This window comes from Scophthalmus maximus, chromosome 6, assembly GCF_022379125.1.
Source record: "Scophthalmus maximus strain ysfricsl-2021 chromosome 6, ASM2237912v1, whole genome shotgun sequence".
Lineage (NCBI taxonomy): Eukaryota > Metazoa > Chordata > Actinopteri > Pleuronectiformes > Scophthalmidae > Scophthalmus > Scophthalmus maximus.
Genome location: NC_061520.1, coordinates 7,904,162 through 7,922,731, shown reverse-complemented (window position 1 = coordinate 7,922,731; position 18,570 = coordinate 7,904,162). Strand labels below are relative to the sequence as shown.

The following is an 18,570-nucleotide window of genomic DNA, read 5'->3' as shown; positions in this document are numbered from 1 at the left end:
CAAGATAACTTCAGATCACGTGCAGCACCGTGTGTTTCACATTCAGTACATTTATTTTCTTTAGTAAGTCTGGTTGTACCGAATCCCCTAAATCTGGATTGTTACGTTCTCTGCAAGATGAAGAGGAACACCATGTCTGCATGCAAGCTCTTTCAACTCAGCCAGACAACTCGTAATCCCTGTCTACCTAGCAGCACTGTGTGAGAGTTGAAGCTGCAGATTTCAAATCACTTGCTGTAATGACAGTTTATGAAATCCCTTAAATAGGAACCTGTCTTTACCCTGGCTCTTATCTCATCCCGCTGTTCCGTTTTATCTGACAAATTCGTACCTCCGCGTTGTTTTGTGAAAAAGTCATGTCCCCGACACTTTGCAAGCTTTTCCTCTTGAACTTATTCAAGTTACCTGTACGTATTCAATGTTCATGTGGAAATACATTCTCGGCCTTTGAATCTTTCTCTGTCCTCCTCTGTGTCCTTCTCCATCAGTCCTTGTCTTGCTGATCCTGACCCTGAAACGCCACCGGAAGGGCCAGAGGATGGCAGAGGACGAGGAGGACATGAGGGACAACGTCATCAAGTACAATGACGAGGGCGGAGGGGAGCAGGACACTCAGGCGTACGACATGAGCGCCCTGAGGAACCTCTACGACTTCCCCGAGGCCAAGAGCTGTGACCCTGGGCCGGACCTTCGCCCACTGCCACAGTGGGTGCAGGCGAGCCGAGTGGCCGGCGGTGCGGAGGGACCCGCGGCAGCGATGGCGGACTTCTCCCAATTCAAGGGCTACATCCGAAAGAAGGTGGAGCAGGCCGACGCCGACTTGTCGGTGCCGCCGTACGACTCCTTCCAGACGTACGCCTTCGAGGGCAGCAGTTCGCCGGCACTCTCGCTCAGCTCCATCCACACGCTGTCTACCGCCTCGGAGCAGGATTTCTCCTACCTCAGCGACTGGGGACCGCGTTTCAGGCAACTGGCGGGCTATTACGCTCCAGGAAACCCAGAGGAGGAGGGATCCTAGCACAGCTTCTCCTGAGCAGAGAGACACACGTAAACTCCCTCTCCTTCCTCCTCCTCCTCCTCCTCCTGCTCTGCCTCCCCTTCTCCCCCCTCTGGCACTCGATGGAGTTCATCAGAGCCAGCACTGTGTACTCCTTGAAACAGAGCACAGCTTCTTTATCTCCTCGGAAGGAAGTTCAGAGTGTCAGAGTTTGAACTCAAGTTATTTTTTAACGCTCTTCTGATTTGGTTTTTGTGAGGTTTCAGACTCAAACATGAGAGCTCCGGTGACGATACGACAAAGTGGAATGAAAGAGAGATATCCACTCACACCGAAAACTGCCGCTTAGGCATGAGTAAAGGGAGGACTCTTTTCCTCTCCTAAACCATAAATGAAGATCCTTATTTTAATCTAAGAGACTGAAAAGAAAAAGAACACGTCACGGCAAACGGTCTTTGACAAACATGTATTTATTTAAGGAGAAAATATTTATGTATTTATTTGTTTTTATGTATGTATTTATTTATTTACAGCCTTGTCATCATGACGACTGCGGCGGTGAGCTCTGCCGGAGTGCTGAAGCAAATGGGGAGAGACGAGGACATTATTGACAAAAAAAAATATAATAAAAAAAGGAATGAGAGAGAACACAGAAGAAAAGAAAGGCAGGCGGGGGCAGAGGACCTTACATAATGCTGGTCAAGAAATGTCAGCCTGGGTCATATAAAAATTACTTTCTGGAAAATATTTGTATTCATTTTCTATGACCACTTTTGTAAAATAACCAATTTAAGAACTCCGGTGGCAAATGGAAAGAGGGAACAGATGCAGTGAAAAGAAACCGCAGGAGCAGCCAGTTCAGTCTAAATGGTGGAGACTGACATACTTTGTTGCTGTATTTTAGTGATTAAGAAGGTTTTTTTTTTTTTTTGAAGCTCACAAACTGAGAAAAATGTGTGTGTTAACAGTTTCTTTTCTCACCCTCCCCACAGCCATTTGTAAGGCAATAAGGCACAAACCGCAGCGGTGATTGAAGATTAATCGAAAAAGACTGTTTCATGGAATTGGCTGGTGGCCAGTCGTCATTCCGGAGTTGTGCGTGAATGTGTACAATATGTTCAATTCATTTTATATCCTGAGACGTTTGATTATCCTTTTGATATTTTATTTCCTTGTTTTCGGGGGGGCGAGGGGGTGGGCACTCGTGGCAACATACTGTAATGGCTGTGTCTAATTGTGAGGGGAAAAGGTTTAAGGGGTCACGCGGGATTAATGGACTGGTCAGATCCACCTGTTATCCACAACCTATTCAATGTTGACCTTAACTTGAACAAAAATGTATCGGAAAATTAAAGAAAAGATTGAAACAAATAAATATTTAATTTTTTTGGTAAAAAAACCCCCAAAACCCGTACATCTCATGATGTGAATTAGTGAATTATTCAGTGAATGCAATCAGGAAGGTGAAGTAAATGGAGCATCCATGTGACTAACTGTTGTTTGCCACTTGTATGCTGAAGACGTCCCCTGAATTATGAATGACGGCGGAGCAGGTTTGTGTTTACACCAGGGGTAGATCCAGAGAACAGTCCTCGACGGAAACAAACGGACCGTGTGACAGGCCAGAGCCGAACAAAGACTCCGCTCTCGGTGCGGCTCCCTCCTGTCTCCCTGCTGCCAAACTGCAGTAATTGTCGTAGTCACCAGAGGATGCCGAGGCATACGAAGTTGCTTTCATCTTTATGATCTGCCGCTGAAATGGCCAGTCAGACGGTGGCTGGCCGCTCGCATTCAATTGCTTTCATAACCGGGTTTCAAAGACAATGTCATCCTTTTCTTTTTTGCGTGTCACTAGCAGCTAATTGTTTGCCGAAGGGCGACATTGAACTGTGTTTCAAACATAAATGATCTATCACTGTTTCCAGACTTTTGGTGTTCTCCCACATAGCTGAAGTGGCAGCAACTTAAAAAAAAAAGAGAAAGTATTGCAGCACAGGGGTGTTGCCAGAATTGGCAGATTAGCCGCACAGCTGGACTTCGTGGTGTTGCAGTCGCAGCATTTCAGGCTTTTTACTTATTGTCATCAATTATATGAATAATTGACCAATTATACGGATGAATATTCCGGAACAAAATGTAATTTAGTTTAAAGTTGAAATGTAGATGGATTTCACAATTGGAATCCCATTTTATGTTACTGTTTTTACAAATATGCTTGTCATACTCTATTGAACTCTACTGCTTCCGTATTTGTTCATGCGACTTGGCCATCCATTATCAAGCATAGCCTTTAGCCTAAGAGCGTTTGCTAATTGACAAGCAAATGTCATGGTCTGGGTGGATACACACAAATAGGTCAGCGTCATACAGGCAGGGGTGAATACGTGTCGGCCTTCAAAATAAAACTCTGTACAAGACGATGTCACCCGGGGTTACTCGCAGCTCATGTGACTAATGCTGAGGTTAAATGTTCAGGGGGTAAAAAGCTTCTCTGGTCACTCTGGAGTCCGTTTTTTTTTTTTTTTAATCCCCCACCGCAAATGAGCCTTACATCCATCTTCCATTATCGTCAGAGAAAATGCCATACGTGCTGCGGTGATGGCTTTCACATGTGAACATGTAAATGTGTTGAAATTAATCAGAACACCCACCCCCCTTTAACACCAAGGGCAACAGGAGACCCATCATTAGTTATGCAGATGGCTGTTTTGTGATTGACAGTTCTCTTGGGGCGAAAGCTGTGTGCACATAAAATATGCTCTCGTCTCCTCTCTGGAGTTGGTCGCGTAATGACAATTGATTAAACATTGGAGGGGAAATATGAATTTGCACTGCAGAAAATATCAATCATATATCGCCTAATAGCTGAATAACACCCGTTATTTAGTTTTCAGACAGACTCAACAAACAAAACTTTCACCTTCACCAGCAACCACAAATCCATTTAGCTAAAATACACTGCATAAGCAAATCTGGCTTTGCAGCAGCAGCAAATGCAAATGCAGCGCTCTGCGAGTCTGAATTAATAAAGTGAGGCGCTTGTTATGGTTAGATGGCCATTGACACTTTGGCAGGGAGCAGCTTTAGTGCGTGTTTTATCCTCAAAGTGACATCCAGCAGAAGGGGATCCTTCTTGTCCAGCATGCATTGGACAAGAGTCAGGACACACTCCGGACAGATTACCAACCTATAACCAAACCTGCCAGATTTAGGACTGTGTGAGGAAGCACACACAGGACAGTGTAACAAAATGCCCCAGCGGACTCAGAAAATTGGACCTTTCCACTTCAAGGTGACAGTGGCACCATCAAAAAAAAACAACAACGCTTCTTCAAAAACAATGTTTCAGAAATTAGGATGGTATAGATTCAGCTATTGCCTCCTTGGGCAGGTTGTTCAAAAACCACAGAGGCCCTGATGGAAAAAGCCAGTTTTAGCCCATCCCTTTAATTCTAAATGTTGGATCAGCCCGACGGGCGCTGCTGGAGGATCAGACGCCGTGCGGCGGCTGAGAGAAGGACCGACTATGTGCCGTATGGCCAGGGGCAGACCTAACCACACATTAAAAGTGATCAGTAAAATCCAAGAGAGAAGGATGATTTTGATTTACTGTATAAAGGCGTCTTAGCACAGATAAATATGGCTTAATGGTTCAACGAATGTGTTTTGACAAGAGTTCCAAGTACTGCTCATCGCACTTGGTCTACTATGCAGGTTTCATCTCTTGGCTGTTTTCTGCTTTTGGTCCTTCGGCCTGCGTGGTTAGGTCTTTCCAGCTATTTCAGCTCACCCGCACAAGACTGCACTGCACTATTCACTGGATCTCGGTCCAGAAGTTCCTAAAAAGACTCCAAAGTGGCAGTGAGCTAAAGTAATCAGTGGCCCGGTAAAGAAAAAGTTGATGGTAGCAGGTTGAAAAGATATGATGTTTTCTGCAGGTGTGGGATTGACTGCCAATGGCACGAGACGTGTACTGTACCTGCGAGGCAGATGGTGAGGCTCGCTGCTTTGTCCTAATCTAACGCGGAATTCTGAATTACACTTCTTTCACACATTGATAACGTGTGGCTTGTTTAAGTTTTTTTTCCAAGGCAGTGATGAGGCGCTAGGTCTGACAGACAAATGTGCCCGAACACCAACATCTGCAGCAGTCACGTGTTATGTAATGGATTGGAGCACCCGACTGATGAATCAGAAAAAGGACTTTGTGCCTGAAAGCCCAACCTTCCCGTTTTCACATTTGTCCTTGATGTCTGGTTCGGCACGATCTTCATGCCGCTGTCAAAACATTCCTCATTGTGTCATTGTGCGCGTATTGTGCGCAGACTGCTGCGGAGGTAAATGTCTGTAAAAGACGGAGGCGTGGAGTGATGTGAGTGTGATCATGCAAAACCCCCATAGACCCCCTCTTTCCCTGCAGAAACTCTCTGAGGTTAATAGCTTGTTGTTGTTTTTTTAAATTAATTATTATTTAAATCAATTAATTAAACTGCTGAAAATAGTGTAGAATTACAGGGAGGTGTGTGTGAAGGAGATACAATCACCCCATTCACCTCATCAGGCTTTGTCTCAAGGTGCTGATGCAAATATATATTTATCATATTGTGCAATTTTGGTCCAAATGTTGGACTTCCTTTTTCCTTCCAGCGAAAAAAGTGAAATGATCTCTATTCTGTTGAAGGAAAAACTGTGCCGTCAAAACTTCAACGCAGGATTCAATGTAGTCCACACAACTTTAGCAGTTTGTTTATGTCAGACCCTTACGATGATCCATGTGGTTTTGGCCACAGGGCATTTAAAGCTGCTGCTTCGTTCATCAAGGTTTCGTCCGTTGTCTTATGTTGTCTAGTTCACAGAACAAACATTTTTAGCCCACTCGCAGATAAAATTTGGAACTCGTCGTCGACAGCCCCATATCAGAGACAAATCAGCGTTCGATCTGCAATCGGCAATCGGCAATGTCCATGTGAAGATGAATTGGCGACCGCTACAGCTACAGAGCACAGGGCTGCGCGTATGCTGGCGTTTCTCCTGGTTGTAGCTCGTCTAGTTTGTGACCCCTGTCACCAGCTGGTCGTGTAGCGTGAACTCAATGAACACAAGACTCCTGATCACAAGACAGCAAGTCGTCTAACGTGAACTGCGGCATGGTCTGACCTTTTTTAAAAAGTGTTACGAATTAAGTATAGTATTTCAAGAAGCTTAGCGCGTGTAAGGGTGTGGTGGTTACAACAGTGAAAGATTTCACTTTGGCTTTTACATGGATTATACCTGTCGCCCCATTTTGCTGTTCACATTGCTCAAAGACATTTCCGTAAACTGAACAGATCTAAGATCTAAAAGGTGCGCCTGCTCTTTTTTCCTTTTGCGACAGTCAATTGAAAGTGTGTAAACCCGATTTAGAGGTCAGCGGCGGCTCCTCTGTAACTCACTGCGCGCTGCCAGTGTAGCAGACAATTGATTTGACGCCGTCCGTGTTACTACTTTTGAGTCTTGCCTCCGCAGCATCTCTGTCACTTTAAATAATGGAGGACATCTCACTGGGGCCTCGCTACACAAAGTGAAGAGCGTCCGCGCCGCGCGGTCTCTTGACATGCAGCCCGTGCGGGTGCTGTGAATTGCAGCCTTTCACGGCGTTGAGATGCATGAGGGACTTGATGATTCTTTACATGTTGCTAGCATGGGGAACTGCTGCTCACATTGCTTCTCCCCGCAGAATGATGAGGGAAAAAATATCAATAACTGAGGAATAATAATAGGGGGCGAGCATTACTCTCTTTGTAACACCAGCACAACAGCTGGTGTTTGTGTTATTTTTCAGCAGATTATTGGGGAATATGAACAAAAAAAACCAAAAACATTAATCTAAAAAATAAAGGGGTGAAAAAATTGTACATTGTTAATATACATATATACACAATATACATGCATTGTTAATGTATTTCACTGGATTATATTACATGTTGAATATAATTGACTTTGAGGATACACTTTCAAATGGATGCCTTGGCCAGAGAACAGTGAATTCCCCTATTGCCGACATTGTAGGTTATGAGACCCCTGCCGTCTCTCGTCCGGCCACTTTCGCCGCCGCCGGTTTGCTCTGTGAGGAGAAAAATCTGATAATCTAACTACCAGGTTTACAGTTGAAAAGCGTCTTCGTTCCCTCTCACACCTCTTTGTAGATGCTCCACACACCTGAACTCTCTGAGGCTCCACCGCATTGTTTTTTTAAAAGCATTTGCCTGTCACTGAACAGCCCCCCCCCCCCCCCCTTTGCATCAACCATTCAAAAAACGACCTCAAAAAGAACTCAAAAAACATAAGATATTACATTCAAAAGCTGAAGACAATCATGTCTAATGTGACACACCTACAACAAAACAATTTTTCGCCCTACAAGCAGCAATGAAAGCGTCAGAGTCCTGCAGATTCTGATCCCGTGGCTGCAACACAGGCATGCATACTAATATTAATTTAATCCAGCCGTTTAACCAGCCCCCCTCAAAGGAGACTTACTGTATAGGTCCATACCTGGCTGTCAAATATTGTCTTATTGAACATTCAACACTTCATCACAGATGTTCTCATTTAAGAGTTATGGATGTATTAATGGGCGTCCAGGCGGTTGATCTCTCTTCTGGGAGGTGTTTCAAGCATGAGCTTCTTCTCCCTTAGGGAGGTAGACAGGGTCCATCATGCCTCGGGCCGAACTGTATTACCCTCTATAATAGTAGGAAGACACGCTGGGAGCATATATCACTGCACGCAGAGGTGTTCCACCACTATCCTCCACAATTTCTTGCCCCGCTCGGATCAATTGTCCTCTAAATAGAGATCGTAATTCAGCTCAGGATTGACAAAGTACCAAACTCCTCAAGGGCAAGGCTAGATATGTCCCACTACACAAAATGTGTCTTCGATGCCTGTGCGTTTTTTCGGCGGATCACTCTGTAAATCGCCTTGTTTTTATTGTTTTCGATTCAATTTCTTTTTTGGGAATTTTTTTGTGACACTAAGGGAGGTTTACACTCACACCCCTCTTGATTGACTATTCAAACATGTATAGTGACCCAACGAATATGAGCTACCCAAGAAAGAATGACTAATCACTTCAATTGGCAATCAATATACGATAACAATGCAAGATAAACTCCAGTAAATGGTGACTGAACGGTGATAAACAGGCCTGTGCTGCCAGTTGGACGTGCTCGCCAGCGCTGTGTTTTCACACTTGCGGTAAAATTGTCCATAAAAACGGCATTTGGCTCAACAGATGCTGGGAAGATAAAGGGAAACTAATGCGCAGGGTGTGTCACTCCCTTCAATGAGCATTGTGCCATCACAAGAATGTGCCATGACGGTAAATATAAATGCCATCACGGTCATCGCTGGTGTTATGATTTATTGCTATTCCTGAACAGAAGATGTTATTGGGGCCATCTCAGCGAAAAAGGGCTCTGAAGGGGCAACGTCAAGACTTAAAGGCACAGTCTGCCTTAGCCTCACTCTTTTCATTAGAAATCAAATGTGCCTGCATTAATAAGAGACAACCCTAATCTAGCTGATCATTCCAGTGGCTGAACAATGGACATGTCCTTTAATTAAAAAAAAGAAGAGATCATATTTAATGAAAATAAATGGTAATACTAAAGGGCAGACGGAGCTCAGTGGAGAGCACCGCCGCCACACGGGTGGAATATTTCTGCGAGGGTTTGTTCTCCCTGTCAGACGGTTCACACAGTGCAAAGACATGCATGCTAGATAAGTTGGACACTCTAATGGCTGTGAATGCTGCTGTCTGTCTGCATTGGGTGTGACCCTGTGATATTGCTGGCGGAGAACAGGCAGTAGCCTGCCAGGCTTACAACCCAGCAGCAGGGCGTCGGTGGCATATCTTTGACGCAAACACGCAGGGACCTCAAATCTTTTTTTCTCAGAGAAGCGTTGGATAGTACTGAGAATTTCAGAGCTTTGTATCTCCGCATAGCCCACGTGCTGCTCGCCTTGGCCATGAAGTGATCGTACGCACAAAGGAGCAAAGCGAACACCCCATGGTTTTCGAGAAAAATGCATCTTCGTGTGTGTGCTTGCATGTACGAAGCTTATGTTGCTGCCTCAAATGATGTGCTGAAAGGATTTTTTTTTTTTTTTTTGGTCAAACCTCTGCTTACTGCTGACATTTCAGAGGAAGCAGACACGACTAAGCCTTCATACATAACTAATAGCGCGGCAGTGGAGAGGAGAGGCCCTTATGGAAAGATACTGCAGCAGGTCTCTAAATATCAGTCCTCCTGAAAAATGTCTTTTCTCAGTGGATTCCTCAGACAATATCGGAATTCTTTTTCATAAATGGGAGTCTGATATGTTGAGTGTGAGCCATTAACAAAGCTGATCAAAAGAAATCCAATTTTTCAACTATGAATGTGATCAAATTCTGAAAACACAGTTTACTGCGAAACAAATGTAAGTGCAGTTTGTCAATAAACATGAATTTTTTCTCCCATTTTGCATCGGGGAGATCGCAGGCCCAGATGTATCACAACCAGAGACAATCCCACACCTCAGAATCGTACCCAGAACAGAGATACAACAACAACAAAACAGAGTAATTATAAGATTCTTTATTGAAGGTTGCAAAGCATTACCATGATAATGGGAATGTAATTAGTAATAACACCTAGAAAGTGGAGGCTGTCACAAGGGGTAAGCGACATTCTAATTTCCCTTTTTCCTTTCTCGTTTTTAAAACACCAGTGATTAGACAATTTGCGGCGTTGTAAGGCTCACTGCGGCTTTGAATGAGCCTTCATAGCTTTGTCGAATAAAATAATGTGCACCGCCTATCTGGGTATTTTTGTATGTGCTAGAATTATGGCTTTATTGAAGCTGTATAATTGCATTTTTTGTGTCTTTCTTTCACCTCTCCCTCCCTCTTGTGGCTCGTACCCTATCTCCCCCCAGAGGAGGGAAGTCCTTTTTATTTCTATTTTACTTCTGTGCAGTAAATTTGATCTCCCTTCCTTCCTTATGCAAATCAATTTAATTCCATCTAAAACCTGGAGAGAGCAAGTGAGCGAGACTTGGGCGAGAGAGAGGAAGATGAATTAGAAAAAGATGAAATAGGAAATACAACAAAATGTCTCCGGAGTGAAGCATTAGATTCTCGCTTGATCTAATTTCCCGTTCGGCCTTTTTTCTATCCATGAAGCATTCCGAGCTGATTTAGGTTGACACCTGTTTTGCCCCAAAACAATTGCACTCAATGTCACAGGGTGAGAGACAGATGGAGCTTTAGGATAAACTGTCTCAGTGATTACCCTCTCTGTCTTGTACAGTAAGTCAACATTATAAATCTCAGCGGAGACAGTGGAGCCAACTCTAAAAGCCAATTACTTTCTCAATGACCTGGCTCATGTAATATTTACTGCTATATAGTGGTGTCTAGTTGCTTCAAGTCCATGAGATTGTGATGTGAAAATAATAAAATGATCATCTTACATCTTTGGGTATTGCTCCGTATCAAACGTGGTCTCTGCTCAAGTGAGACAAGAAATATTCATACGGCAAAACAAAGATGAAAGGTATCTTTTATCTTAAATATGACATTTGAAGTTTGTTTTCCCAATTTCACATTGAGGATTTTCTAAATAAATATATATATACTTTAATTTGCTTTTGATAATTTTATGCAGACCACACGAGCTCACAGTCTGGCATGTTTTCCCATGAACCGCAGCTCATTTTCCTCCTACACCCTTGACGAATTTAATTACAATTACCAGAGAGTTTATCGAGCAGTTTGCTAAGTGATGTGAAGGCCACGGAACAGACCCCATGGTGAGAAGGCCGCAGCTTCTCTTCACATGGGACCATCTGATGAGAGTGTGCGTGTGTGTGTGCGTGCGTGCGTGCGTGCGTGCGTGCGTGCGTGCGTGCGCGTTTGAGTGTTTGTTTATGCATGTCGGCATGGGGCTGGGCAGACGCTGGGGTGTATACAAGCTGTCTCAGCTGGCCAGTCCTTTCCCACGCACATCCAGTTTGCCCCATGCAGCCCACATGCACACACACATGGACGTGCACACACTCATGGGCATGCACACACACACGGATCACACACAGAAACAGACAATGAATGCCATTGGCAAGGTTATTACTCAGTCTCATGTGTCCTTACGTTCCCCGTCTCTTCTCCACTTTTTGATCTGCTCTCTTTTGGTATGAAAAATAATGAGGTCATTGCAGACGCATCAAATAGATCCGACGTCATCACGATAGATGTGGGAGGATTTGTATGTCCACACTACACATAAGGTCACACTTAAAGCTGACATTTGGAAGTCATCCATTTTTGAAAAAAAAAACATACTATTCCAGAAATTACTATTGAACCGGATCAAGCCACGGCAACAAAAATGTAATATTCCCAGAATAAGCTTTGAAAACGTATGTGAGCAGAAATTTAACAATGGATTAAACTGAATTGTCTGAGGTCCCTCGCCCCCAGAGTCCCCTAATGCTGATTAAAAATGCTATTTGACCTATAAAATACCAAGTGGTTTGCTGCCAAGACATATTGTACATGAAGTGTGTTTATGGCATTTGTGGCCTCAGTTTCAGCCAAGAACAAATGCTGCCAACTCCTATTTCTTGGGTTTCACTTGACAAGCTTCTCTGCTCAAGGCTTTTAAGTCATATTTTCAAAATAGAATGTTGTGTTTCCTGATGGAGGTGAGGGTCTCTGTGGATCACATGTGTACTGTAAATATAGTTTTGATGTTTTTGTGACCTTGTTTGTCTTAGTGTGTATATACGGTCTGACCAAGCTTCAGGGCCGGCCAGAAACTGAGATGAAAACGTTTAGCGAGAATATAGTGCTGGTACATACAGACAGCTGGACAAAACCTAGTTAGACTTTATTCCAAATTATGTAAACGTTAAGAATTCATTGTGTTATTAGCTTTAAATGTACTTAATTATCCGTTGGACTGTAAAAATATCAAAACACCTGCCGGCACATTTGAAACAAATGACCAAGTGTGCCAATTAATGCAAGACTATTCATCCGTTCAAAGTGGATCAAAAAACAAACATATGGTTTTATGCATTTATGTCTGTTTTTTTTTATAACAGTTGTTACCTGCTCACTGGAAAAATTAACTTATGCAGTGTCGACATTTTGGGTATTTTCATCCTGTTTGGCAGGTAAATTATCCATCGAACGGACCGGATGTCTTCAGAGCCCACCATTCGAGTGACCATCAAACAATTATTAACTGGATAATAACTAAAGTTGGTGTGATTGCAATTTATGACAAACCAGTGCATCAGGTGCTGTTGGTGGAAATATGACAGAACAATTTCAATCATTGCCATCAATTCCAATTCTGTCAAACAATGAAGATTACTTTGTCAACCTGAACAAATGTCATGTTTTCAATCTATTGATGCGTGATATAGTGTTTCACATTCATTGACACAGCCCGGTGCCCTGTCAACAATCTGTGTGGCCATATTGAGTGAGTTCATTAAAAATGACTTCAACCATAGCAACAGGGTCAACACCCTTTTCCGAGTGTAGAAGTTTATCTCAATTTGTTATAACCTTTACAGATAATCAGCCGCTATGGAGTCGCGGGAGCCGATACCAGCTGACATTGGGCGAGAGGCGTGGTGCACTGTGGACCGGTCGTCAATCACAGGGCCAACATACAGGGACAACATTTCACACTCCTGGGCAATGTAAATCTGACCTAATCTGCATGTGTTTGGACCATGGGAGGATGTGGAAGGACTTGCAGGCACTGGGAGAACATGCAAAGGCCCTGGCTGACCAGAACCTTCTTGCTTTGAGGCAACAGTGCCGACCAATGCACCACCACGGAGCCCAGGTTAGTCTTTACAACGTGAGTAATCCCGCTAAAAAGACAATTGACACCTTTCCCATTGAGAGAAGATGATTTTGCATTTCTTTTAAACATCTTTTATTTCAGTCTCTTCAAACTTAACACAGACTAAACAATTGCAACAACATTGGCACTGTACTGTGCGCATGGAGACTAATGGACAAGAGAATGTCACGTGTTCAGATGATTGAGGGTTAACAAATGTCAAATATGTCTCTTAAAATAACTATTTAAGCAAACATTTGTATCTGAATCAGACACCTTCACTTTTCGCTCTGAATTAATAGTGGTTTATTAACCGTCATTGATAAACCAACTCTCAAATAATATTTTCATGAGATGCATATTGGCAGAGGGCTTTTTTTTATTTTACATTAATCACGAAAAATGGCTCGTGATGTCAAACCAAAGCGAGTCGCCCACTCACGAGGGTTCAGTGAAGAATGATGTTGCAGCCTCTGCAGTCTGTGACGACATCTGCATAGTGTAACGCTGATGTCAACAAAACAGTGCAGACTGTGGTTAAACAAGTCCAGTTTCAACCGCCTCGTACAGCTGCCTGTGGCTGACCAGCAGGTAGAACCAAGGTTCCTTTCAACTGTGGTAGAAACATCTGCTCACTGCTGCTACAGTTACAATCTTCACAAGATGTTCTCACACTCCATATACCATGTATAACCCATTTCATTAACCCTAATAACATGGAATGAGGTTTTTTCCAGGGTGGCGAATTCTGATTTACACCTTTTTTGGATGGGAAAAACTGATCACGTATTTTAAATGAACCAATAAATGCCCCATAATGAGACATGATGTAAACCCCCGAACTGTTGTATTGCAGCCTGTTTGTCCTACACCATTGAGACGTTGAGCCACATCAGCTCTCGCACAGTAAACAAAGTCCAGATGAAACCATTGACTTGATTATGATCATCAGCTTATCAAAATTTGTATCTAAGTTCGTCACTGAACTGTGCGGAGTTAGCTTATTGCTAAAATTCTGAAACCTCCTTCAGGAGGAGAATTTGTGCTGCTATGGAGGTTCATACACCAGCCCAAGTATAATTGTTCCAGTGTCAGTTTGTTCTGAATAACTGCCACGAAGCTGATTAATAATATGGTACAAAATATTTAAAAATTAGTGGAGGGCCCTGCAAGAAATTTTCAATTGCTGAGTTTGATGCGAGAGAGGATTATTGTCTTTAAAGCCGTGACATGGCATTAATGAAGGTGAGGATTTGTTTGAGCAGGTTGTTTTGGCTAAAACCAGGGCGTAGCATCATCACCATTACCATCTGACAGCAGATGCCTCAGCAAAGAGAAGCAGTTCAGCCATTGCATTAGAGAGGCAATGGCTGAAATGATTCACCGTCTAATCTTTGTTTGCGGTGTCATGGCCTGATTAACGAAATGTCTGAACGATGTTTATTTCATCAGAGCCGTGGGAAAGCATTGCAATAGATCTTTGCTTTATATAATTTTGTTGTCCTTTTTATTCCTTGTGTTGGATCAATAACCCTGGAACTTACTAATCAATCCAGTGTAAATTCAACAAGCAATTTTCATTATACATACAACCGGCATATACACTATTTCCCCTTTGCTGAGTAAGCTGGTTGTGCAGGGGGGCAGATATGCCACACAATTAATTATAAGTGTTTGTACATCATTAATTTTTATTAAAGTCAACTGCAAGTGTGAGTGAGATGGTTCTCTCCATGCACTGATAACACAGATAAACAAACCATTAGGCTTTTATATGTCTAAAGAAAAAAAGAAAGATGTTGAAAATGAATAAAAATAAAATAATGAAGCCTGACTCAAACAGAGTGGACCTCGGATTCAGCACAGGCAATCAATAACATGCCTGTCAAAGCAGAGGGGCTGCTTAAATTATGGACAAGTACCAATCATTACCATAAACTGCGTGGTTCATTAGCATTAGCAAGTATCCTCCGTATCATTTCATTAATTTAAAATGCCCCTAATAGTACATGTATCCTTGCTGGAGAGATGTAGGACCATAGTTAATGATCTCTATGTCTGTTTGTTATAAAGTCAATCTGTGGCCTCTGGTTTCGAGCCTGAAAACAAGTTAAGTCCAGTGAATATTACTTCTAACCACAGTCTGCATGGGGGACTGACCACCTATACACTGACAATACTTCATTGTTTTACCAGTGTGCTCATAAAGTGTAAGAGAAGCTGTTGCTTTATAATGTAAATGGGTTTCTTTATGGTGTGCTGATAGATCATCTGCTGCAGAGCAGGAATTCATTGCAGTGCGACATCCAAGGTACAGCCAAGATTAAATCCTTTGAATAATTGCATTACAACCACTGGTATATGAAATACTGCCAAGTGCATCTTTTACCACAACAGCACCCCAGAAATGTACCCTCTGCACTCAGCGTCGCCATTGTTGTGTTTGTATTCACGGGGACCTGTAATTGCCATGAGGAGTGCAATTAACAAAGCATGGTAATTGCCTCACATCTCTTGTCCGTCTCTCCCTCCTCCTAATGATCTTCACATTTTGGTAGACAAATCTGCTGCAGATGTGAATCTAGGACCAGGACGACAGCAGGAATAAATAATAGTCATTAGAGGGAGCTCAACCAACGCAGCAACGGGACGAAACGTGCTCATTTCCTGCCTACATGAAGCCTCCATGGCTCCCTAGCTCCTTTGCCCCCCCCCCCTCAGCGAGATTTATAGCTGAGTAAAAATAGGGTTGTGAATCTGATTTATCACAACAAAGCTCTTTGGCTGGATCTTTCTGCCACCGTGCCCATGGTCCTCTCAGGAGAGCGTCACCTGGCATCCAGCCACCAGCCGCTCCACGTCTCTCCCTCCCTTTCTGTGTTTTTATGGTTCTGTGGCGCAGAGATAATTTCAGTCAATTTCTGAAAAGCACTCTGTTATACTGCGAAATGGGTCTCCAAAGAGGTCATAAGGAATGAAGTTTCAGGTTGATGGGATGTTTTCCTATGTTAAAGCATTTTTAGTTTTTTTTGTGTTACCATGTGTGGCTACAAATACCTTCCATTTCTTTTATAATGTGAGCAAGCAAGATTTTTCATTATGCTGCTTCTCATGAGCATTTGTAAAGAAATTAATAAAGTGTAAGCGTGGAATTATCAGTAGAATGCTGCCGACTCATCCCTTTTATTCTATATGTATGAGTTGAAACCCAGCACTTACCAGGGTCTAAAAAGAGAAAGTAGTAAGTAAAAGTAAGATACAGTCTTTTTAAAAATCTAGAATTTATGTATTTCTTTTCAATTAACAGGCTTTTTTTCCCTGATTTACAGTCACGATGATGTAAGTAAGTGACATGGACAAAATATCAGAACCAAACTTTCAATTCAATGCAACACTTCATCCGTGTCTAGAAAACTGAAAACTATATTAGCAGCAAGTTTGACATTGCAGTGGTGTTGTATGGGATTGTATGGAAAGATGTGCCTTCATGAATTGCAAGAGAAAAAAAAGAAAATCTTACTTGCGCTGTGACTGATCCACAGTGTCAGCAAACAATGCCACAATACTCGTTGACTTGTTTTTCAACCAGCGTGGGGGGGGGGGGGGGGGGGGGGGGGGGGGGTTTGAATATGTCCTCTTGCCACCGATCAGACGTTGTTTTTAACGTGCAAATCCCGATGAATGATGGAGGTCATGTACAAAACACAAACCAAATTACAGATGAACAAAAAAAACAAAAAAAACAAGCTTATCTCAAGTACTGTGACACAAATTATGATTTTAATGGGGGTAAGTCAGGACACGTGAAAAGAGTCTGAAATCTGGGACCACTGTGTCACACCACATGAGAAGTGTTCTTGTTTAGAAAAATCATTGCTGTTATTGCTTGTGATACTTTTTGTAGTCCATAACTAATGTATGGACTAATCTAATCTAAGGCTCAACAACAAGAGGCCCCCCTCCATGCCTCTCGCGGATGAGATGCTGCATAGCAACTCACATTCACAATGGCATAATTACACCTTGTGTGCAAGTCTGGTGAGTGTCTCTCAAAAATCTGAAACATCACTGTTTTGTGGATGTGCCAACTGAACACTGCTGATTGTTGGTGACTGATGAGCATGGCCACAGGAAACATTATAGCATACTAATGGGTTTCTTACTGTATTGTTTTTTTTTTCTTTTTACATACTTTGCATGTTCACTTTGAAAAAAAAAAAAATGTAAACGTGTAGATGTTTCACTAAATGTCCGTAGCATGATGTTTGATGCTCCCAGAATTTCATCAGCGCTGAGCAAATGAAACACATCCGCACATCTGCGGATAAGTTACGCAAGCAACCGGGCATGTTCCGGCGCTCACTATCACTTCCTCCCAGGTATTGCTCCAGGTGTGATAGTCTTCTCTCTTGTCTAACAGGGGGAGAACACCCATGTCGGAAGTCATTTTCTCAAAGGCTTTTTACTTATAACACCATCTGCCACTGCGAGAAAAAAAGATGTGAAAGCCCTGAGAGGAGTGGGGGGGGGGGGGGGGGGGGGGAGCAAACCCGACAAGACTCCTCATTGATGGTTTGTGATTACAGAATGCTCGCGTTTCAAAAATAATACAGTGGCTTACTGATGTTAAACTGCACGTATCACTGTCAAAATATACCAAACCTTTGGCGACAAAGGCTGCAATAGTGTGTCCCACTCTGACTTTTGTGTTGGAAAGATTGTTTGGCTAATTTGCGGCTTGAAAGCTGTATGTCACTTCTCAAGAAGCCGTGTGCACAGTACTCTGGTCACATACTGACCCAGGAGAGCGCAGCAAGGATGAATGACTGTGATAATACTGCCGGTCTCCCGGCAACAAGGAGGCAGTTCCCTTTGACTAGATAGAAGCCAGGGGATGAAAATATATTTGGTGAATTAATTGAAAAGAACCCCCAAAAAGGGAGGATTGAGAGATATGTATGCTGTGGGGAGATGTATCAAGAAAACAAGGGAGAGAAAAACTAATTTTCTCTCAATTATGTATCAGGCTATTGTTCCATGGCCCGTTTCATATAACATTGGAAGCCTGGGACTCACTTGTTCGTGGAATCTCTTCAGAATGGGGCCCATTTTGTTTTCTGAAAGTATAATTCTGCTTTTTCTGATGTGCTGATTTTCTTTTTTTTCATGAATTACATGACATATAATGTTATATATGTAATACAAGGTTTGAACGCTCCAATTAATTACATACAGCATGAGTTACAGTGAATTAGTAATCAGCAATAAATAATGAATATTATTATTAATGCAGCCTGATCAACATGGCTTTGCTATACTTAAATGCACAATACAACACACTGGTCCATTATCTTAGTACGGTTTTCCGATATTTCAACTGAAATCTTAATTGACATTCCAGCAAGAATAATTGCGTTAGATGTATTATTGTGTTAGACCAAGTCTCTCTGCAAACCTATGTGCATGCTTCAGTTCTTCTCTTACTTTAAATTGGCTCATCAATAATCAAAGAGGATGATTTGTGGGTCCAATGGGCCGGGCCGGGGAGTTGGGCTGCACCTATGGAAATGAGTACAGGCTCTGTGTAGCAACAACTGCAAAGGTGAACAAAAAGACAAATTCATTCAAATCGACCTCATAAGGCTGACTATAAATTTAAAGCAGACTGGCAGAAATCTGATT

At 42.6% G+C, this 18,570-nt stretch overlaps 1 protein-coding gene across 1 annotated transcript in view; it reads left to right on the top strand.

Moving 5' to 3' along the window:
* LOC118309898 (cadherin-22-like) overlaps positions 1–2,354 on the top strand; it is a 134,019-nt gene extending 131,665 nt beyond the window's left edge. The window contains exon 14 of the mRNA XM_047332949.1: positions 489–2,354. Within this exon, the coding sequence (XP_047188905.1) occupies positions 489–1,018 (530 nt within the window). The 3' untranslated portion in view covers positions 1,019–2,354. The remainder of the gene's footprint in view (positions 1–488) is intronic.
* The last annotated feature ends 16,216 nt before the right edge of the window (positions 2,355–18,570 follow it).